The sequence below is a fragment of the Ctenocephalides felis genome, unplaced genomic scaffold (genome assembly GCF_003426905.1).
Source record: "Ctenocephalides felis isolate EL2017-DRISC unplaced genomic scaffold, ASM342690v1 CF-g0.4_SCAFFOLD_00845, whole genome shotgun sequence".
NCBI classification, from domain to species: Eukaryota; Metazoa; Arthropoda; class Insecta; order Siphonaptera; family Pulicidae; genus Ctenocephalides; species Ctenocephalides felis.
In genome coordinates this window covers 3,245,588-3,272,769 of record NW_020536999.1, presented here as the reverse complement: position 1 = coordinate 3,272,769, position 27,182 = coordinate 3,245,588, and the positions used below count along the sequence as shown (strand labels likewise).

The 27,182-nt window shown below is 29.2% G+C and overlaps 2 protein-coding genes across 4 annotated transcripts in view; both read left to right on the top strand.

Annotated features, from left to right (window-relative positions):
• Positions 1-20,128, top strand: part of LOC113371286 (heterogeneous nuclear ribonucleoprotein 27C) — a 47,963-nt gene extending 27,835 nt beyond the window's left edge. The window contains exon 8 of one of the 3 annotated variants that reach the window (XM_026611921.1): positions 19,613-20,128. In XM_026611921.1, the coding sequence (XP_026467706.1) occupies positions 19,613-19,698 (86 nt within the window). In that variant the 3' untranslated portion in view covers positions 19,699-20,128. Of the gene's footprint in view, positions 1-3,657; positions 3,692-12,270; positions 12,767-19,612 lie in introns of those variants that run through there. The other 2 variants (XM_026611929.1, XM_026611937.1) reach the window with 2 other exon arrangements.
• A 1,902-nt stretch (positions 20,129-22,030) lies between these two features.
• The window catches only part of LOC113377446 (chondroitin sulfate synthase 1-like), a 37,999-nt gene continuing 32,847 nt past the window's right edge, over positions 22,031-27,182 (top strand). The window contains 1 exon segment of the mRNA XM_026617773.1: positions 22,031-22,247. The gene's annotated coding sequence lies outside the window, so the exon portion shown is untranslated.

Below are 27,182 nucleotides of genomic sequence, written 5' to 3'. Positions count from 1 at the left end.
TCAAAATTCTGCTGGTTGTTATCTAATTCAACCGCAAACTCAAACAACTGCCAAACATTTCACGAACTTTGTTCAGGAATGGCCGTCGTCTTGTCTGTAACATTGCAAAATGTAATGGATTGACGATCGTTAATGGTTGTCTGTCTGTCTGTCGAACTGTGGGTATTTCAGCGACGGGTAAAAATCAGATGGCTAGATAATAATAGATTTCATGAAATTGACAAGTATTAAATGATAATAAATTATTTATTAAATATAATTAGGAGTTGTATATATTAGGTTGTCAAATATCTCCCTTCCGCCTTTTTGTATTCTAAACCAAGAGCAAAAAAGCGGAAGGGAGATATTTGACAACCTTATATTTATATTGTACGATGTTGATTAAATAAAATATAGTTAGTGATAAATTAAAGCTAAACAGTTAATTTGAAATATTTCATTCGTTTTGTCTTTGCCAAAAAATTCAAACAAACTATTTTCAACTCACTTTTTATTTTGTCTTATTTGAGCCATCATGATTGAGATTTCAAGTGTCTTGATTAAAACAAGGCTGTAAATGAATAATTTAGCTGGTACCTACAGTTTGAAGATGCTTCTATTCATATACTTTTATACAGGCATTTTTCACTTACAGAGCATAAAAGAGCGTTGTGATCTATATATTAGGTTGTCAAATATCTCCCTTCCGCCTTTTTGTATTATAAACCAATAACAAAAAAGCGGAAGGGAGATATTTGACAACCTATAACAATTTTAATAAGTTAAATAGTTCTGTATACACCAGATACCTCACTCAAATAGGTTTCAGTGCTAATTTCAGCAAAAATACTAGTTTTTGAGAAACTAAATCAAAAGATTAGCAGGATATAAAATAATCCATTAAATTATATCATATGCATATAACAAAAAGTGTGTTACATTAATTTATAAAGAAGAAAATTACAATTAAGGGGGCTTTAATATGACCATTAGTCACGTGATCGATTTTTTTTAAGGATTTTTATGACCCCCCTTTGTGATACGTCGTGAAATTTAGAACGATTTTCCCTCCCCCCACCAAATATCACATGTATTTTTTGTTAGGGGGCGTCCATTAATTACGTGATCGATTTTTGAAGGATTTTTTGATCTCCCCTGCATCTTGGAAACACGAGGTGATATTCAAAAATACATCACCCTACCCCACTAAAAATCACCTTTTTAGTTAAGAGTGAAATTGTAAAATTTTTGACATTTTTTTTAATTTTCATGATTTTTTGTCAACCGCCCCTTAAAGCTTGAAGTGTTTAATGTTCGCCCCTAAAGGGATTTTCTACCTTGTGGCTTCATTTTTGATATTGTTTTTTGAGAAAAATCGATTTTTTTAAAGAGCTAGGTAAAAGACTTTCTAAAGACCTTGTTATGAATTTTTCATGCTGTTTTCTTAAAACAGCTTTGTTTTATGAAAAAAACTTCTATTAACAAACACTTGTTCTTAGGTAAAATATATTACCTTGATTCTTTGGAAATTTATTAGGTATTAAATATTTGTTCTTCAGCTATTTCTATTACAGTCAATGTCATTTTACAGAGAATTTTTGTTTACCGCTTTCCTGCATTTTCTTAAAATTGTATTTTCTGTTTGCAAAACGAGTTACTGGTGTATACATATAATTATCACAAGCTCTAAAAATTTGCTCTCGTCATTAATGTTCAGTCATATTTGAGTTTATTGGTTGCAATAGGTCAATTACGCAGTTTATATATATATTTATTTATTATTCCTTATTTATATGTCTATATATATGTAATATGTTATGTAATTCCCGATTATTTATTTTTATTGATGTGGGCTAGATGAGATTTTGTTAAAATCATTCATTTCATTTTGTTCGGAACAAATATTCTCTGCGCTTGGAGGAACATCTATGTTTTTATTACACGTCGGTCGAACATGTTATTAGATTTTTTTTTTGCGCACTTTGTTTATTTTAATGAAGTGTTAGTGAAATATTTATTTCTGGAGATTTATGGAAAGATTTAGTATGGTGGTTGATTTTTTTTAGTATTTTTATATCATATATATGTCAGTGTTTTCCAACATTTTTATGTGACGGTAAGGAAATAACGAACTTTGAAGGAATGCGTTCTATGAATATATTAGGGTGGCTGTTATCAACATTTGATTTTAATATATTCAATATATTACACGTTACGAAAGGAAAATTTGTTGAAGGGAAAGATTATAATAAAGCTACAGCAATTCAAAGGTTTGTCAAAATGGTTTCGAGTTCATAATCTTGGACTTACATATTTTATGAAAAACCAGTTTGGTTTTATAGCCTTTTTGCATTTTTTTATTCTTATATGAAAGTGAAATCACTTTCTAAATTTAATTTTGAAATAATTTTTAAATACATTCATACTTAATCCTTACTAAAAGTAAGGATTGTCCAGAATTGTTGAAAAGATTCTCAATTTTTATATTAAATTTTAATAAAAATATATTAAAATAATTTTTACAAAATTTACACATAATAAAAGCGTTATTGCTTACTTTTTTTTGAATTTATAATATAAATTTTATACGTCTCGGACAGACAGAAGTGTCTGGTAAAGTTAATTATGGTAAAAAAGGTTTGATTCTGTGTAAACAAATTTATAAATTTGATTTATACAATAACTGAATTCTATTGCATTCTTAAAAGTATACAAATTCCTTTAAAATATAATTCAACATTCTGTTTCGGATTTTATCTCTTATGGTCACCTTAATATTTATTCAATTATATTTATATACTTATCTATTTTTTACTTAGCAAACTGATACATAAATTATTAAATTTATGTATCAAAAATTAGTAAGTTTTTACTAAACAATATTTCTGTATTTCAAATGTAAAGTTTTTTTTTATCTGAAATTCTTTGAATTTGAATTAATTACATATTTTCTAGTTCAGGATAAAAACGTTTGGTCACTTTTTTTAGTAAATTCATTTCTCGAATGTGTCCTTCTCTATTTTATGATATTGGTTTTATCATATGCATGTTTAAATGTGCATGTGAATATTACATAAATGTATAGAATTTTTCTGTTCATAAAAAATGAGTTGTTGGTTCTCAAGTAATTTGCCGATCTAATTTTCTGACTTGGCTTATATTTCTTGAAAGTGTACACGTTTTATTTTACATCGCCATTGATAATTTTTATATAAATCTGATAAGTCTTTTCTTTTTTGAAGGAGATTCTCTGCGTTGGTAAACACTGATATACGTTTTTGCACACTGATTTTTTTTACATAATTTGTACCCGTCTTCATATTTATCAATTTTTTTAGTCTTTTATCATTTGGTTTGCTTTTCGTCGATTTTTGTTGTACTTCTCATATATTAAGCCAGATTCCTTTAAACTCTTTAAAGGGGTTGTGCGTTTTACCCAGAATAATGGATTACTTCAATTTCAAGATGGTAATTGGCCATTGATTAATATTAAGAAATTGGTCATCGTAGATGTTGTTTTACCTTTTTCTATTATTTTTTCCTATCGAAGATCAAAATAGTCTTAAATTAGTCCTAAATTACTAGAAGGAATGTTTGCACCAGCTGTGTAGTTATAAATGATCTTACAATTAGAATTTTAGTTAGTAAAACTAAAACACATATATTTTTGTTTTCCAGATGATTTCTTAAAACAATACTAACACAGAATTAATAAAAAAATAGTATCGGGCCAGATACGTTATTGTACCACCAGTTTATTGGAAAATTGTTTTGACCTTAAAAAAAATCTGCGAGAATCTGCAATTATTTGATGGCTCGATCCGCGCACCAAGCATATAGTAGCATATGATATAATTTTTCATACTTAGATACACACAAAAGCTGTTGTATATAAAAGTATATATGTATATATATATTTATATAAACTGAAGCATTTATACACCATTATAAAGTAGTAAATGTATGTATATGAATATGTATATACATGCAATATATATTATATATTAATTAATTAATTAATTATATATCAAGTGGTCACGCTCGATGGTGCAACGTGTTTCCACAGACATGCAAAGTGTTTTTACAGCATCGACTGATTTGTTTAAGAAGTTAATTAAGCAACGAAAAGTGTACACAATTTATTAAACATAGCGTAGATTTAAAGAGAAAACAAATTTATTAATATTGATAGTCATTCTGTTGTTAAATTTAGATAAAGACAAATAGTATGTGGACGACGATTTCAATAATAATTCAAATTAGTTTAAAGTAAAATTAAAGTAAAAATAATGCTCTACCAAGCGCCTCCGACAAGATAGAGTTAAAATATGTTAACTATTTTTAAGACACAATTTTTGAGAGCGAGAGAGAGAACGAACGATATGAGAGAGAGAGGGAGGGGAGAGCGAGCTCAAAATGCAATTAGCATGTTTATAACATACATATATAGTAATAATTAAAAATTAATATTACCTGCATAGTGAATAACATATTTTAATGTCGTTGCTAAAATTAAAAAAATGAAAAGATTATCCTACTACTACCTTACTTACACCTAGTGAAATTTGTATAAATTAAATTGAATTAAGTAGAGAATATCCAATGTGACGATTGTTTGTTCGGCCGGCGCTCGACCCGCGCACCCGCAACCTCTCTTCCCCCGGGCGGAGCGCGCGCCGGCCGACGGCCGCCGTACAATAATAATGTTAATTAATTTTGTTGTGATCTTAAATATTAATATGAATAAGTCTGTAAATTTGACACGAAGGTACCTAACTACTTTTAATTACATTTAAAGAGTAAACCTTAACCTTTAACATTTAACATTTAACATTACCTACTGTATTTATATAGAGAAATTGATTATTGATACCTATTTAGATATGATGATGAATTTTAGATTTAAATGCAACAATTTTATCATATTTAAGACCGTGTGCGATTAATGTTTATCCGCCTTCTTAAGCCTTAAATTTAATTATAATTAAGTTTAATTTGTAAATTAAAATAAAAATGGAATCACAATATTTATGCAAAATGATAATATATGCAATGTTGCTGCCAAATGCCATTGTAATATGAATATTTTTATTAAGTTTAAGTATAAATGTTGAGGATTTGGCAACAACAACGCTTATTTTTACTACTGATACACATAAAATAGTAATAATTTTCAAAATAAGGGGCCGTATGCATTATAAAAAATATCTATTTATAAGCGTTTTCCATTTGTTTTTTAATGTTTTGTTCATACTATAGGATACGTGTAGGTATATATCTTTTTACCTTGACAACGCGACTTTAGGCAAGAAATACTATAAGTTTATTTTTTAATCTAGCCTTATTATTTAATGAATCGTTAAAAAAAGAGATACTCTATCTATAAAGATATTTATATTGATAATTACTTTATTTACACCAGACAAATTATATATGTAGGTATATATTAAAAATCAAAGTGTTGTGTGGTGGGTAGTGTTGTGATGTCATCAGAAATTTTATTTAATCTAATCGTATTTAATTTATTTTTTAATTTTTAATGAAACATTGTTGCCGCGCGAGAAATTTATTTAAATTAGAAGCTAGGATAAAGTGCTGTGTGCAATCTGTAAGGAATCGTCTTTGCATGTGTGTGTCGACACTTGATAAATATATTTTTTTTTTTTTTTTTTGGATTTTCATATAAAATAAAATTTGTATTCGACTCAAACATCTCTAATTTATTTCCATGGTGAAAACATTTATAGAAACGAAAAATCGGCGTGATCACTATCTTCTCTGCTAAGTTTTAATTATAAATTCCAATATAAGGATCAATCAAATTGTATAATATTAAAAACAAAACACTCTATTGCGTTTGTTCATATTATTAAACAAAAAAAAATGAGCAAATATTTCAATATATATATATTTGTAATTCTTTCTTGCTAATTGCGGTTTAATGTTGACACTAAATATATACTAACTGTCCCTTAACTAAATTGTAGTGGAGTTTTAAATTTAAATAATTAATAATAATAATAATAATAATTAATCTTTAAAACTAAAGTAATAATTACAATGGTAGTTACATTAAAAAACTATAATATAAAAAAATGTTTCAATAATCTTATTATAAATGTGTCCGTGTATGTTTCATAGTCACGAAGAATTTTTTGAGTGTTGAGCTGTCGTGAGGAATGTTTTTCATTTTAATAGATTTTCTGAAGTACATCGAGATGATGCAAACGACTAAATATTTTTGTCAATTTTGAAATTTTATTCATAATGATTTTATATTTTAATTTATTTAAAGATTTCAATAAAGGTTCATATCCTTGCTAACTTACTTCGAACAAATTTTGGCACTTGACTAATATGTGCTTGTGTACTTAAACTAAATGCATCATTTTTATAATTAATTTTTTTTAAATATTTATCACTTGAGTTTTTAAGACGTTTTAATTTATTTTAATTTTTTAATATTAGTCTTAATTTTTAAGATACTTCAGTAATGTTACTAACAGTAATTAAGTTTTAGTATTTACACTAAATTTAGATTTGATGTAAAGGCTTCATTCTATCCATCGATAAAAGCTGATAAAAATTCCAGATTGCCTGTAATTTTTTTTAGCTTTGTTGTTTGTATAGAGTGGCCATGTAAGATCAATTTTTACTGTTTTGGTTAAATTTTAAATAAGTTATCTATTTAAGTTTTATTTATTTATTATTTAGTTTAGTTCAACAAATGTATCGTCTCGTATGTATCATCTCAATGTTTCAGGAAAAGTCATAATGCATTTAATAGAATAACTTGATGCAAGAATTACAAAATGACCTCAAACGTGTTTTAATTAATTTCTTATTTATAGGAAGAAGGAACAACGATTTAATATAAACCTTAAACTCGTCGTATTTACTACACCATAGTTTTAAAAAGAAAATCTAAATATATAACATATTCTAAACTAAATCAAATCAGTTCGTCGTTTTTAAGTAGCCAATTTATTAATTTAATCACCGATTTGCCAGTAGCTTAAATTTATATTTAAAATAATAAAAAACAAATTAGATTATTACTATTACAAATTGTTCGTGTTGAGTGTAAAATTTGATGACGAGGCGATGAACTGTTCACACAAAAAGATTATTAAATTAAATGACACAGATTAAAGTATTATAAAATATTATAAATCAATACAAAAGCAGGTATTACGTGTGTTAATATGATACATAAAATTATTATAGTAAAGTTAAAGAATTAGTGAGCTGGCGCGCTTTGGAGGGGCTTGTTGGGGGGTAATAATAGATAATTTTTCATCATCTTCAAATATTTTCTTGGGACCATGTCCAATGGTAAAATTTTTACCTTTCACTCGTTTTTTTTTTTATTAAAACGTGTTCTTTTTCTCGTGGCAATTTTTTTTTCAATGACAACTTGGTGTTTGTGTTTTTTCTGGTTTTTTGTTTGAAATCTTCAGTAAAATTGTTTTGTATAAATCCAAACTTATCCTGATTGATTTATTCTTTCTAAGAGTTATCTATATTTATAGATATATTTATATAGTATTCATATCTGTTGCAAAGAGCATTTGCTTTACATGACAAAAAATCTCTTTTCAGAGTTTTTTTGTACCATATAGGTGATATATGGTGATAGCTTAAGTTGTTTTTTTGATATTTATTGTAAAATTAACTACAGATTGCCGACAATTCACCTATCCCCCATTTTACACGGTTTTTAAGAAATAATCTTTTTTAACGAAATTTATTGCATTTATTGCAATTATTGCAATTTATTGCACGAACTATAATTTGCTTATATCTGCAATAACATTTTAATTGTTTTACATTCAGAATACAACACCTCAAAATGTGTTACAGTTTCTTCGATATCCTTGTTTTATGACCCAAACTAAATTTTTTGTATCTATAAGCTCGTTTATTTGAAATATCAAAACAAAGAGCGTGATTGTTTTTAAATTTTGTTTTTAATTAGTGTTTATATATAACTGATAGCATAAATTTATTCAAGATGAGCAAATAACAGAATTATTTTTTACAAAATCTTTGAATTATAAAAAAAAATTACAGTTCACAAAGGCAACAGATGAAAATTAAAACCTATAAAGTAAAAGAAAGATTATATCTGTACAAACCAATTTTAATTTTTATCTATAAAGAAAAAGCAATATTGATAATAGTTTTTTTTATACTTGTTTTATTAATGAAATGAATTAATTTTATTTATTAATTACGTTTAATTTTAAATATTTTAATATTTATTTTTTGTTCAATGTATTTGTTATTCCTCGTATTAAAAACTGATAAAAAGGGCTTTTTATAGTGATTTTCGTTTAGCGCGGTTTTTTCATATAAAAGTCAATTTTTCGAGTTACACGATTTTTCGGGAAAGTATTTCTTAGAGTTTATACAAAAACCGGCATTTCAAAAAACCGGTTTTTGAATAGTATTTTTACTGAGAAACCGGTTTTCGAATAGTATTTTTATTGAAAAACCGGGTTTCGAAATTTATGTAAAAAATAAATTTTTGCTTAAATTATTCTGTAATATTCTTGAATTTCCGTAATACACACTCACACTTTTTCCAATATTGGTCCCATTCGATTCAGAATGGCTTGAAACGTCGAGAAAACATAAAATCAGCAAAGACATAAATAATTATTTGTTATTCATGCATAATTTTCACATATGAGAATGCAAATATTTTTATGGTACTGAAAGGAAAGAGTTCAAATAAATGGAAATAATACATTTTCAAATAAAAAACTTTTGTTAAATTAAAAAAAAAATTAGTGACAATATAATATATTAATTAATTAAAATATTGTCACTTACTTGTTTAATAAAATATGATTTCAAAAAACGGACACGTCTATCGACTTGTCATTTTTTCCTTTTATACAGTAAAAACCGATTTTTTCCACTAAAAACCGGTTCTCGAATTTTATAATTTTCACCAAAAAACCGATTTTTAAAACCGGTTTTTGAAAACCGTCAAACTCTAGTATCTACCGTATAATACGGTGTAATAAATAACAAATTGATAATTGTTGGCGAGATTATTTTTCTTTTGTCTTTAATTTTTTTTTTAAATTGGGTGATGAAATTTGCAAGATTATCGTCGATAAAATTGAACAAAACCTTATCTTTTTTTTTTTAATTGTAATTTGGTGCATTTTGCATCTCCTTGGGGGGAGTGTCTGTGGAGTCCATCTATACCTGAAAATATTAATATTTATTATTATTCTTCAGAAACTTTATTTTCATTTACTACCCTCTCAATATGAAAACAAGCCCTCTCCGAAGTGGTTCCAGCGCAGAACCACATATTTGTATATCGCTATGTAACGAAATCAATAATCTTAAACTTATTAATAATATAATAAAGTAAAAATATAAAATTCTATAGATATTTATAAAGGCACCCATCTTTTCCTTCTTGCCCTCTGTTATATAAACTATATATAAACGTGAAAAAGAAAATTCATTATAACAATAATAATAATATAATATATTATGATAACCATAAATTCCTCATTACTACAGATCTAAGATCTTTAAATCGAGACAAACCTTAAAATATTAGTGAGACATAGAGAGAAATCGTACGAAGAGTTGTTATTAATTATATACTAATTAATATGATATCTTAATATATAGTTATATTTAAAGAAACGCTAAGTATATCTGAAGATAGAAAATCTTATTAAGTAAAATTTAAATTTGTATGTAAAAAATCTATTACTACTAAGAAAAGAAGCCACACGCAAAAATTTGTTTAAGGAAAATTTTTGACTGATGTACAGATATAAGTAAATCGTACAACCATAAGTTTCTAATTTATTACAATGGTGATTTATAATTACTTAATGTTATTTATTAAATTAATTCCTAGAATTAAAATTAAAGTTATCAACACAATTTTTTGGTGGTAGAGTCGAGGATTGTGAATTTTTTTCCTATCCTCGACTCTATATATACATATAATAATGTTTTTTTACTAGAATAATTAGCATTTTGGTGTAATGTAATGTGCTCGTATACATGTACACAAGATTTGCTGCAATTATATGTATATGCATGTATGTACATACATAACTTATACATATACATATTATTTATGATAATAGCTTGTGGTGAGCTCTGAATAAAAAAAATCTGTGAAAAAGAAAATACGGTGGTACCTCGACTTACGAGCTTGGGGGGCGTCCGGTAATCACGTGATCGATTTTTAAGGATTTTTTGACCCCCCTTCCCACCAAACATCACGTGTTTTTTTAGTTACCATAAAATATTATAATTTTTTTGTTTTTTTGTCCGGATTTTTTTTTTAATTCAGACGGAAAGTAAATACACGTGATATCTTATTATAACCCTTCCTTTCTCCACGTGATATTTCGTGATTTTTTTTTACATACCCCCTCACCCTAAAAACCTCACGTAATTAATGGACGCTTCCTTAATTGGTTTTCTAATGTTCGCATGTCGAAGCATTTTTTTTATAAATTGAAATTTTGGTAATTTGTTCCCAAAGTGTTTTTTTTGATAATGAAAATAAATTAAACTTTATTGTTAATTGTTAGACCACATACATATTTTACAAAAACATAGCAAATTACTAGTCAAAAACTTCTCTTTATACCGGTTTTTGCATTTTAAAAAACGGACCATAGAGCTTTTTTTTTTCAACTTATATTTGCGAAAATGAGTTTTGTCAAACAATTTCGATGCACCAGTTGCATTTTCTTGGGGTGATTTTTATTCAAAGATTTTTGACATCAAAATTAATTTACTTTAAATATTTGTATGATGGTTAAATTCGATTTCATATACGAAAATCCATGTTATAATTGATGTTAGATTAACCCAGTGGTTTCCAACCTTTTTCACTCCTCCTCTGATAAAAAAAAATTGTCGTGTGTCCCTTAATTTGTTCAACAATTTTATATCATATTCAACTTATACCAGCCTACAAATTAATATGCAACATTATGTAAAAATATGCAAAAAAATATTTTTTTATTTTTTTTATATATTTCAAAATTTTTGGTTTATTTTCGTAAATAGTTGTTTGAAAAGTGCCGTATGCGCCCCACGGATTGGAAACCGCTGAACTAAGGGGGCGTCCATTAATCACGTGATCGTTTTTTTTTTTTAATTTTTGGTCCTCTCCTGCCCTTGGTGATACGTGGTAATATTCAAAATTACCATCACCCTTCCCCATCAAAAATAAAATAAAAAATTGGTAAAATTGTAGAAATTTTCATTTTTCTTGAAAACATTTAGATTTTAAAAAAACTCAGGTAGAAAATTAGGTGATTAATCGCTTTTTTGTCGGCTCGTATCTCGAATTTTGCTCGTATGACGAGTCGGTCCTAAGACGGAGTATCACTGTACTTCAATCGTTTTGTTTTCATCATTTTTGCAATCTTTTTTAATTTCCTAATATAGTGGTACCCCGACATACGAGTTTAATTCCTTTTGTAACCATGCTCGTTTATGAATCGGTCATACTCATCATTGTTACAACTGATGAAGTTTTTCATATTTACTTTTTGCCACTCTAAACTCGTACTTGGAATTTTGCTCGTATGTCGAAGCAACAAATCACTCCTTCCTCAAACACTCGTATGTCGGGATAACACCGTAACTAGAAATAAACATTGCAATAGTATTTATAATATCTTTAAAAGAATTATTTAATGTTGGTTATTATTACCAACTAAAAAAAATCTTAATTTATGGTTTAATATTGATTTTAACAAATTAGTCGCATAAGGCTGAAACTTTTTTTTTTGTTCAGATAGCCATAAGCTGGAGAAAAATATTAGCTACAATTATTTATGATGTGTACATGTGTACGTGTATATGATAAAATTTAAAGTAGCCTCTTAAGATCCTTGCATAATTCTTTTTCGAATCACACACACGAATTTAAGCAAAATTCTATTTAGCAAAAACAGCTTCGACGTTAACTCTCGATGTGGATGTTGCGCGCTTATAAATATTAGTTTTTTATTATTATTTTTTTATTTATTTATTTTTGATGCACCCGACACGCCTTCGGTGTTTACATGTTCACAACGCCTTCGATGATGTATTGTTGGATGTGTTTTTTTTTCAAAATTTTATCAGGCCCTCGTCGTTCGTTTGATTTGATTAGATTTGATTTGATTATTATTTTGCGGCAGTCAATGTCAATTTATTTGTTTTTTTTTTTAGTTGTTTTTTGTTTATTGTTTGTTTGTTTGTTGGAATGACACCGGTTTTGCTCTTCATATTTCACAGAGATGGACGGGGCTTTCTGGTGACACTCGACGACACGAAACTGACCGTTCTTCTTCTTGTTCTTCTATGGGCCGTTCAACCCACACTATCTGTTGTCGTTGTACCAACTATCGCATCCACAACAAACCGATTCCAAACTGGCATTTTCTGTTAAAGAAATACACAACACCCAATACAGAACAACACATGACAATTCGGAAAATCAGAATAATGGAGACTCGTCTCCGAAGAGCTAAACCTATACTAAATTAAACTAAAACCAAAACAAAACAAACGCGATGCCTTTACATTGTGCGTTTGGTGGGATGGTGATAATTAATTGATCGAACATTGCGACTGTTTTGTCTTCAAATTCAAAGACAAAACACTCGCATGTACATGGCATGTATATCGTAGCAAAACACATCACCAAACCTGTGTAATGTATTCGCATATATAGATATCTTAAATTGTATTATATTTCTTGACCCACGAAGAAGCACACTATAAAATTTAATTTCTATTTGTATTTATAAAATAGCAGTGATTTGTATTACTATTGTTATTTGATAATATTTTGCTAAGTTTTATTATTGTAATAGCTTGCTACTTCTATTGATTAATATTAGTTGCGTAAATCGACGAAAGATTATTTTTTAATCTAAAATATGTTTCTTTTATAAGCGTATGTCCTCCCACAAAAATAACCCCTCCTGTCTCCCAACCCGAAGCACAAAAACATCCCATAGTCGAATTAATGATTAGTTATTGTAATGGTAATTTAATTTGTGCAAGTAGTAGTTTTCGTCCTGATATAATAATATACATAAACTTATGATAATTATAAATATTGATTTTAATTGTGTGTATACAATGTATATGGCTAAAAGAGTATGGTTTTATTATTATTAAAAATAAGTCGTCATTGTTGTTATTAACTTAAATAATTAATAATATTAATTGATTTTTACATTTAATCAAAACCTGGGTTTAGATACGAAACAAATTAAATAAAACAATAGATAAGATCTTATTATACTAAGATAAATATATAAAAGTACGTTCTTTAAACATAAGTTTATATTAAAATGAAAACAAAACAAAAGAGATGATATGGTTAATTATTTCATATAGTAGAAAAAATGAAACTGACTAACATATATGTATATGTAATATATATGTATATGGACATACATTAAATATCTTATGAAAAATGAATACTTTTAAGCATTAAAATTAGATTATTGAAAATTGAAACAATGTGTTTTCTTATCAAATTCACCCATCACCCCTTGCACGTCATCTTTTCATCATTATATGATCGAGAAACATTTCAGGAAGACATTGACCAGTGATCGGTCTATATATTGACTTGTATAGTAACACGTTTATGCATTTAACAATTACTTACACAAAACGGTTTTTGCATGGGTATAACGGACTAATAAAATGCCGTGTGTCGGGTACACTGACTGTCATCTTTTACGAAGTGTGAGGAGTAAAATATTGTTGTACCTTATCCATATTTCCTTACATCACAAAGTCATACTTGACACATCTACTGCATTTTTTTTGCACTCCTATACGTGATTATCATTCCTTATACTCAACATATATGACGTATTTTTATATCCTTCATTGAGACATGACATATCTTCCAAAGATACATGATATATCCTGCATGTATTTAAGATATATCCTTCAGATAAACGCATGTTCTCCACATATCCATTATATATACTTCATATAATTTCTTATCCTCCATAAGATACTTACATCCTCTCTTATTTATATAAGTGATATACGTAGCATATAAATGATATCATTCACGTATTTTCATATCCTTCTACCAGTCATTCATTTTATATTTATTATAATAAACTTTATATTCGCGCCCTCCATGTATGAATTCCCTGTCTTCCATGAATGAACTTGATGCCTTCCATGAATGAATTTCGTGTCCTCTATGAATGAATTACGTATCCTCCATGAATGAATTTTATGTCCTCCATGTATGAATTCCCTGTCTTCCATGAATGATTCCTACGTCTTTCATTAATGAACTCCATATCCTCCATTAATGAACACGATATCGTCCATAAATGAACACCATCTCTTCCATAAATGAATTCTTTCTTTCATGAATGAACTTCACGTCCTCCATGAATGAACTCTATATCCTTCGTGAGTGAATTTCATGTCCTCCATGAATGAATTACGTGTTCTCCATGAATGAATTTTATGTTCTTCATGAATGAATTTCATGTCCTCCATGAAAGAGTTTTCTGTCTTTCATGAATGAATCCTACGTCCTCCATGAATGAACTCTACGTTCTCCATTAATTACCTCTGCGTCCTTCATTATGAACTCGACATTCTCCATGAATGAATTCCATGTCCTCCATGAATAAACTCCACGTCCTCGATGGATGAACTTCATGTCCTTTATGAATTCCATGTCCTCTATGAATGAATTCCATGTACTTCATGAATGAAATCTACGCCCTTCATTTATGAACTCCATGTCATGCATGAATGAATTCCTTGTCTGCCCTCCATGAATGAATTTCACGCGCCCCATAAACGAATTTTATATCCTTCATGAATGAACTTCATGTTCTCTACGAATGAATTCCATGTCCTCCATGAATGATCTCTGTTTTTCATGAATTTTGATCTCCATACTCTGTTTTTAATTTCTGCATCCTTCATTGATCAAATCCATACTCTCTATTGATTATCTCTATATTCTTCATCTATTAACTCTATATTATACTCCATATTCTTGATCAACTCTATATTCTCCATAAGTTAAGTTAATGTCTTCGATGAATGGACTTCATATCTTTTAATGAATTACGAGTTCTGCCTTAATAAACCCCTATGTTCCCATGAATTTTCTTTACCCCTTCGCATTTCCTCCAAAAATGACCAAAATGACAAATCTCGACGCATTAACTCCTTCTTCAATACGAATTTGACGATTATACTCGTCATGGAAACATGACGTTCAGCTTCATTACTAATTGTCAATGAAAATCCAAGAGTACCTTTTCCTTTTGAACCCAATTTTGGTCATAAGTGCATATTTTTATTCCAATATCTTTACAAAATGAGTGAACCAATACAAAATTATTTTAAAAACATAGCTCTAGTGAGCAATAACCCTTATTAAATTGACTGAAACCAAATACTCCGAATCACTCCGATGAGCATTCGGAGTGAAATACTCCGAATGCTCATCAGGGCCGGATTTAGAAATTTGGCGTACTGGGGCACTGACAAAAATGCTGCCCTATCCCGAAAATTTTACTTAAATTGTTTTTATATATTATTCCCGTACCAAAAACTATAATTAAAATTTTGAATATTTTGAGTTTTTATTTATATTTTGAAATATTTTTAAAATTTTTCGCAGCGCGATTGCTTTGAAAAAAGTTCATAATTTCAAAAAATTTCTATAAGTTTGGAGATGCACAAATATGACGTCTTAAGAATGCTCGAGATTTGAAGAACATATTTTTCTTAAACTTTCAGCTCGTTTACGAAATTTTATATTAGCCAAACTGCCAAATTTGATAATAACTTATTACTATTAACCAACTTGATAATTCACGTTCGGAGAGGGAGACAAAGCAAAATAATAAATTGGCTATTTATAATCGGCAATATGCGTAATATACAGTTGACTGGTTAACCGACACATGCAAACACGAACACAACAGTATTCCTTTATGACAACACAATAACCATTTATCATCCATCATTCAAATAATCCTCAATCCTTCCATCCCATCCGACTCCTTTCTCATTTCAGCCATGTACTCCCCGTACCAACCGACACTCCAACACCAACACCACCACCATCAGCACCACCACCACCAGCAACAGCAGGATGAGCAGCAACTATCCGGCGGTAATCCGACTTCGACCCGCCGTTCGCCGATTCCGCGCACCCTGTACACCTGCACGACGAGCTCGTCGGTGTCGTCGACGTCGCCCAATTCTTCGCCGAGGCTGATGTCGCAGCAGCAGCAGCAGACGCCGGTGCTCACCTCTTGCGGTTACACGACGGTCGGGAGCGGCGGCAGCGGCGCCGGTAGCCCGTACAAGGACGCTTCGCTGTCCACGGGTAAATGATAATTGATCATTCATCATCATACCACCCATAGATTTGGTACGTTTTTTTTGGACGACGGCAATAAACTAGATTATTACTAGTGAGTGAGTTTTTTGTTTCCTACATTAGTTTAGGTTAGGTAGCATTCTGCTTGGTAGCATTCTGCTTTTTGTTTTTTTAGATGTAATAGTTTTTGGAGCTATTGTGCCAGGAAATTTTTGTTAATAGACTCAAAGACAGGGTTCCATGACAACTTTCAAGGGGTCCACGTCAATAAAAAGGAATTATAGAGATTCACGATAGTGGATCACACGCGACTTGTTTATATCTAATTTATTATTATTAATAAATATCTTAACTTGGATTAGTATCCTTATTTTAAATGTTTAATACTGAATGGTAGTACAAATACAAATTTATAAAAGATCAATATCGGCTAAATAGAGGGGGGTCCATGGCAAAGTCTAAGAAATTTGCGACACAAATAAGTTTGAGAACCCATGACTTAGATCAACTTTTTGATTAGGAATTTTGGATGAACTTTTTAAAGAATCAATATCTAGCTCCTTCTGTATCATGTAGATTTAGAGTTAGCATTTCATTTTTTTTTATCTTCCTTTAGGGTAAGTTATAGTAATAGTCCAAAAATTGAAAACGATTTTTTTTGCATATCTGCACGTTTTAGTAGTTTATGAACATTGTGTGTGTTTTTTTTTTTTTGAATAGCAAAGGAAATACCTTTATGTATCCCACACTGGTCTCTTGTCTGTTATTTGTGTGTCTTGTCTGTTATTTTTCGAATATTTTATTACAGTAAGGGAAGTTCCAATAATTCGCCTTAAGACACGATGCCATGCACCACTAGTTAATTTTTGTTTGGTAAATGTATAGATGTACGAGTATTATTTTTGTTTGTTTTATTTTTTCAACTTGGATATGTTTGGTGGTTTTTACGCTGCTGTACAAGTCAGCAAGACGCCCAAGTATTTGTTAGATATTTTGGTCGGTTTTTTAGTGTGATAATTTTTAACATATATCTGTGGATTGTTTTTGTCAAAATTCTAGTTTTTTCTCGTTCTTTTAGTTTAAATCAGGTACATGCTTGGTAGCATTCAGTTTGGTTTTTTAAATGTAGTTTCTGGAGTTCTTGTACCAGAAAATTGTCATTGGTAGACTCATAGGCTCTTGTTTAATGCCATCTAATTTAGATAAGAGAGAATTTTGTTTTTTTTTTTAGATCAAAGTTTAATTTAGATGAAGTAATTTTTAGAATTTATATCTAGTTCCTTTAGGTCATGTGGATTTAGAGTGAAAATTTCCTTTTTTAGTTTGTTTGACAGATGTACAGTAAGCATTTCTATTTTTTTTTTTTCAATTCTGTTATATGTATTTGTTTTTTTTTTGTAAATAGTTTGTTTTTAGGCTGACATTTTCAAAATATACGCTAATAGCTACAGACATACTATTTGCTTGGATAGTCTTAGTTTTTTAGTTTAGATTAGACAGATGACTGTAGCATTCGGATTAGTTTTTCAAATAAAGTTGTTTTTGGAGCGTTTATATCAGAGAATTATCATTGGTAGGCTCAAAGGCGAGTTAGCTTTTTATTTCATTTAGATCAAAGTTTTGGTATTTTTCAGATGAACTTTTTTTAAAAACTTCTGTGGGGGCGTCCATTAATCGCTTAAGGTTTTTAGGTGAAGGGAGGGTTTGACAAGAAATCACGAAATATCACGTGGGAGAGGGAGGGGTTTACTAAGTAACTAATTTTTTTAAAAAATTGAAACATTTTCAGAAAAAAATACAAATATTACAATTTTTTCTCTTTAACTTATAATACATGTGATTTTCGAGGTGGTTCAAAAAAGGGATTGGGGTAATTTTGAATATCACTACGTATCACCAAGCAAGAGGGGGGTTCAAAAATCTAATCACGTGATTAAAGGACGTTCCTTGTACTATAAATTAATGTCTAGCTCTTCTGGACTATTGGCGGATTTAGAGTTAGCTTTTCGTTTTTTGTTTTGGTTCATTTTTGATAGACGTAGAAAAGTACGAGTAGTCTTCATTTTTTTAAGATTAGAAATGTTTGGTTTCTAGGCAAAGTAGTTTTTAGTTCTTGTACCAGGTAAGTTTCGTTACCTGATCCAATGACGTGTTTTAATCAAACTTCTTTGGATTATGTAGGATAAATAGTAACTTTTTGTTAACTTCCCATAGTCTAAAAATCGAAAAAGTAAATTTTTGCATATATTTACGTTCCAGAGGTTTTTGAACATTTTGGCATAGTTTAGAAAAACCGAATGTGTGTGTGTGCGGATACAATTTTTCGTCTACGATTTTGGACGCACTGGTCAACTGGTTTGAATGATTCAACAAGCATTCTATTCCTATTGATAGGGAGATGTGCTGATTAGTTTTTGGCTAAGGTAGGCCTAGCCGTTTCAGAGATACAGGACAAAAAGTGCCATAAACTGTAACTCAGTTTTTGAGAGAACGGAACGTCGGATATGAATAATTCTGAAAACATTTTATTTGTATTGAAAAAATTTAGAACTGATAAAAATTTTGAGAAGGCAGATCTAGCGGTTTTGGAGATCTGGTAAAAAAGAAAAAAAAGGCATTTGGCGGTCAAAAATCATCATTAGATATAGGTGCATCAGATTATCACATTTGTTATAGAGATTTTAATAATAACAAATTTTGTTTATATTTTTATGGGTTCTGTACCAATGCTCATCCGTTAAATTTCTCAAAAAGCTCATAATTCTATAGCCATTGGCTTTAATGACATCTGTGGACATTTGCCATGTTTGCTCTCGATCTCTTATCTTACTGTAAGATAACGAAGCAGCAAACTTATTGGATTATAAGCATTGTGAAGTCCTATTTAATTCCTCTAACAAATCATCCTACAATTATCCTTAACCCTTTTGCTACGCGAGTGTTTTCCGCAGGAGTGACACTGCTGTATGAAGTAATTAGATAATTAGATAATTAACGTTTATTATGACAGGATTAATATCCGTGAATTAACCTGCATTTTAATTAATATTAATAATTAGTACAGCTATTACAATTTTGTTCGTAACATATGGCGCTGATTACGGTGGTTTGAACCAATGCTTTTTTTACCATTGATTCAAACAATCTAGCTAGCGGGTGAGCTAGATACACATACAAAGACCACCTATTAATAATTTCTTTTTTCCGATTTTTGATTTAATTTTCTTCAATTTTCAGGAGGTGGTGACGGTCAAAGGAGCACCAGTATAAAACGTGAGCGCAGCAGGGAAGCAGGAGGCAGCTACCATCCTTATCGCCGCTAAAAACACACACACACAACCTCCTCATCGATGATCCAACTTTGAACAAAATTTAAATTCCCACATGTTTTTTTTATGTTTAATATGTCATATCTTTATATATGTATATATTTTTGATGGAAATATTTTTTGGCCTAGAGCAAATTCCAATTTGCCAACGATGGTCGAGGCAACCGCGCGCGCACTTTTTTTACAACTGTTAATAACTTGTTTATATTTTTTGTTTGTACGTAACTTTTTGTTTAATATAAAATCTGAGAAAAACGTTTATGAGTGTGTAGTCTGTCGATGTAGAATGGAATATGTTTTGTTGTGTTTCCTTAGAGTTTTGGAATGAAAACTTTGTACTATTATTAGCTGTTAGTATAGGGTTAAAACTTTTGTATCTCTTTTATGATCAGTATTAGTAGGGCTCGGTTAGATAACATGGACATTATATTATACATGTGTTTATAGGCATAGATATGTTAATGTTAAGTATGTACTTTTAAGTTTATAACTAAGCTAAGAGAGGTTTAATTTCAATAAGTATATAGGCTTTTGTATAAATGTATATTATATAATATATAAGCTGTATTCTTGTATTTCTTATAAATTGTAGTTTATATTACCCCGTGCTCCTAAAATAAATTAACTCTAGCCTGGAAATTTAAAATCTTTAGACAACCTTTTAAAAGACTTAGTATTCGAGATATGTTTGATAGGCTTTCATTATTAACTTGATAGATATATTTTTAGAACATGAAGTAAAATAAATTAACACAAATTTAAAACCGAAAGTTTGTATGCATTTGGTATATTAATTCAATATGGCATTTATTGATTTTTAGTGTAAGCGTTTTTTTTATTCTAAATCTAAAGATAGTGGAATCTCAATATTTATATATATATATATATACTAGATGACTCGACAGACCTTGTTCTGTACCCACATCTATATATTTTTTTTTATTGTGTACTTAAATATATATATATATATATATATATATATATATATATTAAATTACTGTTCACACCAAAATGCATATATGTTCATCAATATGAGCGATGTTAAATGTAGAACTGTTTTAAATAATATGAAAAGTTTTGATTTTCACATTATATCGAAATGGAAGTCTTTTAGCCAGTAATTTTTATAACCTCGTATCATATTTTAACTGGTTCTCAGTAATTATAATATCTGAATTACATTTTTCTTAGTAATAATTTAATATACATTATTACCAGGGGTCCCCAGTTTTCAATGGCAAAGAATATCTCAAACATTTTAAATTTTAAACAATGACATTTCGTTATTTGCAATTTTTCCTTTTTTTTTCACATCACATACATCCTAAAAATTACGTTGACAAATTTACTTAACGAACTTCAAAATGATTTATCAAAAACTAAATAATCGTTTAGAATTAGTTTATTTACATACATCATAACAGATGTAAGTAAATTTATATATAAAAGAACTTTATATATAAAACACATTTTAAATAATTAGCAGCCCATTCATCCAATTAAAAAAATGTGAAAAAATGAAAAACATTCTTTATTATACGTTTTGACGCTTCATGTGTGTCATCATTCAACAAATCAAACCAGGACAAAAACACTAATAAAAGATTTTAGTTTCGATTGCTAACTAAAAAACATCATTTTGTCTATAAGGCATTATGTTCGCTCTTTTAGTATTTGATTTAAATTATTAGTTAAAAGTTATTCTTATCCTATTAAATTTCAAAAAGCATTTTTTTTATAACTATTAATACTGCTTTAAGTTTATTAGTGTTTTTATCTTGATACACATCAAGTGACGAAATGTATAATTAATAAAGAATGTGTTTCTTTCAAAATGTTTTTCAAAAAGCATTCGATTCCTACTTATGCTGAATAGTTTTTCGAAAGGGCCGGTTCAGCCGTTTTAGAGACACACGTTGTCATAGCAAACAAGTCCTGTTGCTATGACAACGCTATTTTATGAGGCAGAATTGTCCCCTCTCAGTTACAGTATTTATAATATATCTATTTGAAAATATTTAATATTTATCGAATATTTCATTACGGTACGGAAAGTTCCAGCAATTTGCCTTAAGGCACGATGCCATACACCACTAGTTCGTTTTTTTCACATATTATCTTTATTTTATGTGCAAATTATCTGATTTTACAATAAAAAAACTAGTAATATCAAACGAAACACTTTCAACTACAAATGTTAAATTTGAATTTGAAAAACGCGCCTGATTAATACCTTACTTCACGCCATTCTTTCTTGTGAGATGGCAACACTAATTTCCGTGTTGAACAAGACACCGAACATGAATTAACTTCAGTGCACGCGGCGCCGGCAAACGGTAAACATCGAATTCACGTCACTCTCGTTCAATTTACACAAATTTAAACACCAAAACGTATTCTAATTGTGCAAAACTAAATTCTATTATCCATTTTACATTTTAATAATAACAAGTGTATTCAGTGTTTGTGTATAGTGTACATAATAGTATAATTGCATTATCCATCTCTCCAAGGACTCGTTTCTTGCCATGTTAGAAGAAGAGGTAAGAAAGACTCTGTTTTTTTTTTGTTTTGATACCTGCAACAGATTATTATGGAATAGTTTTGTGTTGTTATTTAATAAACCTGTTTTGACGAGCCGAGACTGAAGGAAATTAAATAATTGCACAAATAATGGCGAATCTATACGCCGTAAAAGTAGATGATTTGAATCTTGTTGTTGCAGGTTAGAAAATTTGTTTAACCGCTTTTAGAGATTTTTAAAATAATTTATTTGTGTGATAGGTGAATATAGTTGAGTCCTGGATTTTTTAATAAATTGATTTATGTTTCTTTTCCGCACAATTGATTCAAAATAAAAAACAATAAGTCTTTTGTAGATGTTTAATAACGAACTAGATACGTCCCATAATAGGTTTTTCTTTGTGTCAAAAAATATTTTTTTTTGAGTACAGAATACAGAATGATAAAAAACTTGAAGAATCGGATTATAACTTTTTTTAATAGAAATTTAAAAAATCGGATTTGAGAAACAAAAAAGTAGAAGTAACTATACTTCTGGTGAACTTCCCGTACACTTATTTAAAATTTTCAAAAGCTTTGTTTTTTTGAAAACTTTGAAAAAAATAGAATTTTGAGAATTTTGAAGAAAATGAACTTTTTTGAAAAGTTTTTTTTCTGTATTTTATATTTTTAGAAAATTTATATTTTTTTTTCAAACGGGGCTGCGTAGATTTTTTCGAAATGAAATAAGAAGTATAACAAAATTTGTACTTATTATTGAAATCTATATAAAATATTTGTTGGTTTGTATGTACATATGTCTAATGTTCATTTTTATTGGATCTCCGAAATCGTTAGACCTGCTTTCCCAAATATTTAATCAGTTCTGCATTTTATAAATACAATTAAAATGTTTTTTGAATCATTCAAATCGGACACTTCGTTCTTTCAAAAACTGAATTATCATTTTTGGCACTTCTTGCCCCGAATCTCCGTAACGGCTGGAGCTGCCTTTGCCAAAAACTAATCAGCTCGTCTCCCCATCAATACGAATCGAATGGTTTTTGAATAATTCAAATCGGTTGATCGGTGTTCCCGAAATCGTCGATGAAATTTTGAATCCGCACACACACACGTACATTAATTTTTTCTGAGGCATGCCAAACTGTTCAGAAACCTTTGAAAAGTGAAGATATGCAAAAAATTTTATTCTTGATTTTCTTGCGATTGTTATAAATTACTTTACGGGAAGTTCAAAAAAAAGATTGAAACAATTTTCATTTTTATTTATATTTGTATTATTTTCTTTGGCGTATTATAAAAATTGTATATATAATTTTTATTATTATTATAACTGCTTGTTTAAATTTCATTACTTGTACATTCTATTAAATTAATTCTAGCTAAGTTTTTCGACGTTTCAAGTCATTTTTAATCGCTTGAGACCACATTTGGAAAAATTTGCACGTGGTGGCAATTTTTTATTTGTGACCTTTGACCTTAACGTTTTCTCAATAACAATGACTCCAAGTGAAAATTCTGAACCGATTTTGAAAATTCAAAAATTATTCGAAAAAACAGGAACACGGCCGTTGTAATTCTTAAAGATGATTATTTAAACTTGCCCAAAGGATAAATGCCACTTACACCTTTTTATCACTTTAATTTTCTATTTATATATTTTGTTATGCATTTTTTACGGAAATTTATTTTAATATTTAAATTCGATAAACCTATTTTTGAATTTATACTTAAGTCAACAGGTCTGTTTTTGGATAAGATTACTCTATTATCTTATACCAAGGACGTAGAAGCCTAACAGATTCATTTACTTTTACCTTGTTTTTGTTAGTTAGATAAATATTATAAATAAGGGAGCTTATAATCTTATCCTAGATTAGATCTACTAATCTGCTAAAATTTTATTACCTAATTTCGAATGCATCCAAAAAGCGAAGACAATTGTAGTGTTCGAGTGGATCATGTGCCAAAATTTTGCATAAGATATATTTTTAACATGAAAACAAATCATCGAAGGCCATCGACGTCCGATATGTGTATTTTGAATTAATAGTTGGAAAACTTTTAATCAAATAATTCATATTTTTTCTTTGTCAAATTCAACTAAAACTTTATTAAACTAAATAAAAAATATGATTTGAAATCTAGGACTCTGTGTAATAACATTGGTAAAATAAAGATACTCTCAAGTATAAGAAATAGATCAAAATAGCTGAACCATCAATCCATTCATCGACTTCGAACAACGAAAATGAATATTTTTATTACTAAGATTTATAAATTATAACAGTTGTTGTGATTGTATGTTTGCGTGATTGATTCTTTGGCAATCGATTCGTGTCCAAAAGTGTTCTTAACGTATTAACACTCCGAGGAGAAGAAGTTAAACCAAACCGTTACCTAAATAATAAATAAATACTTGCGTTGTCACGATAAAAAACCGAGGACGTCGGATTCGGACAGTTAATTCTACAAAATATTTGTCATTGTAGTTATATGATTGTGTTTTATCGTGGTTTAGTGGTTAGAGCTATGGATATCCAATCAGAAGTTCCAGTCTGATGTCAAGCAGAGAAAGGCCAACTGTTGGATTAAAAGTACTTGAGTGAAATCATCAATTAGTATTTAAAATAAAAATAAACTAGTAGTGTATGGCATCGTGCCTTAAGGCAACGATTGCTGGAACTTCCCGTACCGTAATAAAACATTCAAGAAATTTTAAACGTTTTCAAATATAATATTATACAAATGCTGTAACTTTAATTAACAAATGTAAATCATAAATCAATTTATCTCCAGAACATTAACAATCGTCATTTCATTTCGAATTCAATTTCAAAAAAAAATAGTTGCCTAAATTGAAAAAGTGCTTCCTATAGTCTCAGTCGAAACGCATTTGCAAATAATTCTGTGCGACACTTATACTGTGCTTAGCTTGGCGGCACTTACACATTTTTAAATATTTTCTCACAAAAATTAGAAAAGTGCTCCAATACATAAACAGTCTAAACGCACTTGGGTAAACATTTCTACCAGAGTGGCGCTCAGACTGTAAATTTTTAATCCAAAATTACAAAAATATTTTTTGAAAAAAAAATTAGAAACAAAAATTTTTTTTCCAAAAGCAATTGTTTTGTTGAAACAAGCAGAAAGTTCTTTGAATCATTTAAATCGGACGCTTAATTCTCTCAAAAACTGCCATCTTTTTAACATTTAGCTTTGTATCTCCGAAACCGCTGGGCCTACCTTTGCCAAAAACTAATAACCACTTTTCCCGGTCATTACGAACTGAATGTTTTTTTGGATCATACAGATCGGATGATCCGTTCTCTCAAAAACTCGATTTGTATTTTCTGCACTCTTTGCCCCATATCTCCGGAACGGTTAGACCTGCCTTCGCCAAAAACTAATCAGCACTTCTTCCTATTAATAGGAAATCGAATGTTTTTTAAACCTTTCAAATCGGTTGATCCGTGCGCCCGAAAACGTGGACGAAAAAATGCGGACAAACAAAACACACACACACACATCAATTTTTTCTGAGGTATGCCAGTAAAATGTTCAGAAATCTTCAGAACGTCGAGAAATGCAAAAAAATTTATTTTAGATTTTCGGCCCATTACTATAACTATTCTACGGGAATCTAAAATATTAAAGCGAAAAGTTAAAGTAATGAAACTAGGTGAAAGTGGCATTTAACTTTTGGGCAAGTTGCCTGAACATCATCCTGATATGTGTAAGTAATTAACCTAATCAATAAAAATTGGGATTTAGTTATTTGGATAAAAAGCAGAAGAGATAATATAAATGTATCAAATAAACGTACTTAAGTGTAAAGATTAATTTTTTGTTGAAATAAAAAATAAAAAATGTATTGCTAAACATTTTCGGAACAAAAGCAAAAATGCAAAGATTTGTTTTCGTTTGCATTCATTTGTGGAATCGGTGAAGAGAAACAGATTCCGTATGAAAATTTTGTTTATTATTTGGTTGTGGTTTGGTTAAAGGTTTGTGATAATAAATTCATTTTGAAGAAATTACGAAAATGGAATCGAATTCAATACAAAGTTTGATTATTTTTACAAATTTATTTTAAATAAAAAAATACTATTTACATAATATTTTGAAATGCAAACACTCTATTCACTCATAAATAATTTTCTCCCTGATATTTTCTCTCACATATATCTTTCTCTGAAGTGAGTTCCCTTTGCAGACGAAACACGTGTTGTTTTGATTTTATTATTTTTCTAAGAATTTTACAAAATCCTCGCCATGTGTTATGCCCCTTTGAACTTCTTATGTGTATTGGTGTTGCCATATGTAACACGATAATTCTGATCCGACTGACGATTAGAAATGCAAAACGTGAAAAAACAATGTAAAATTGCTATATTTTTATATTATATTTATAGAAAGTATTAACGTGTATGAATATTTTCATATATATGTTTTGCTGCTTTTTTATACATATTATTTTTATAATTATTTATGTTTTTGGTTATTTGGATTATTACAAAGTTTATAATTTTAATAAGTTGTCAGTAGGTTTAAATTCATAAACTTTCATTCCATTCGATTTCGATCATTCAGAGCCATATTTCAATAAATTACGGTAGATTTTGAGAAATTTCTGTATATTCCAGAAGATTTTCACAGATTCCAGTAGGTTTGATAGATTCTAGTCCATTTTGATAGATTCCGTCGCATTGTCATAGATTCCAGTCAGTTTTGAGAGATTCCAATAGGTTTTGATTGTTTCTATTGCTTTTTGATTGATTCCAGTCGGTTTTGATTGATTCCATTGCATTTTGATTGATTTCAGTCGGTTTTGAATGATTCCAATAGGAGTTAATTGATTTCAATAGCTTTCATTACATTTTCATTGATTCTAATCGGTTTTGATAGATTCCATCGTATTGTGATGGATTCCAATAGATTTTGATATCATTGTG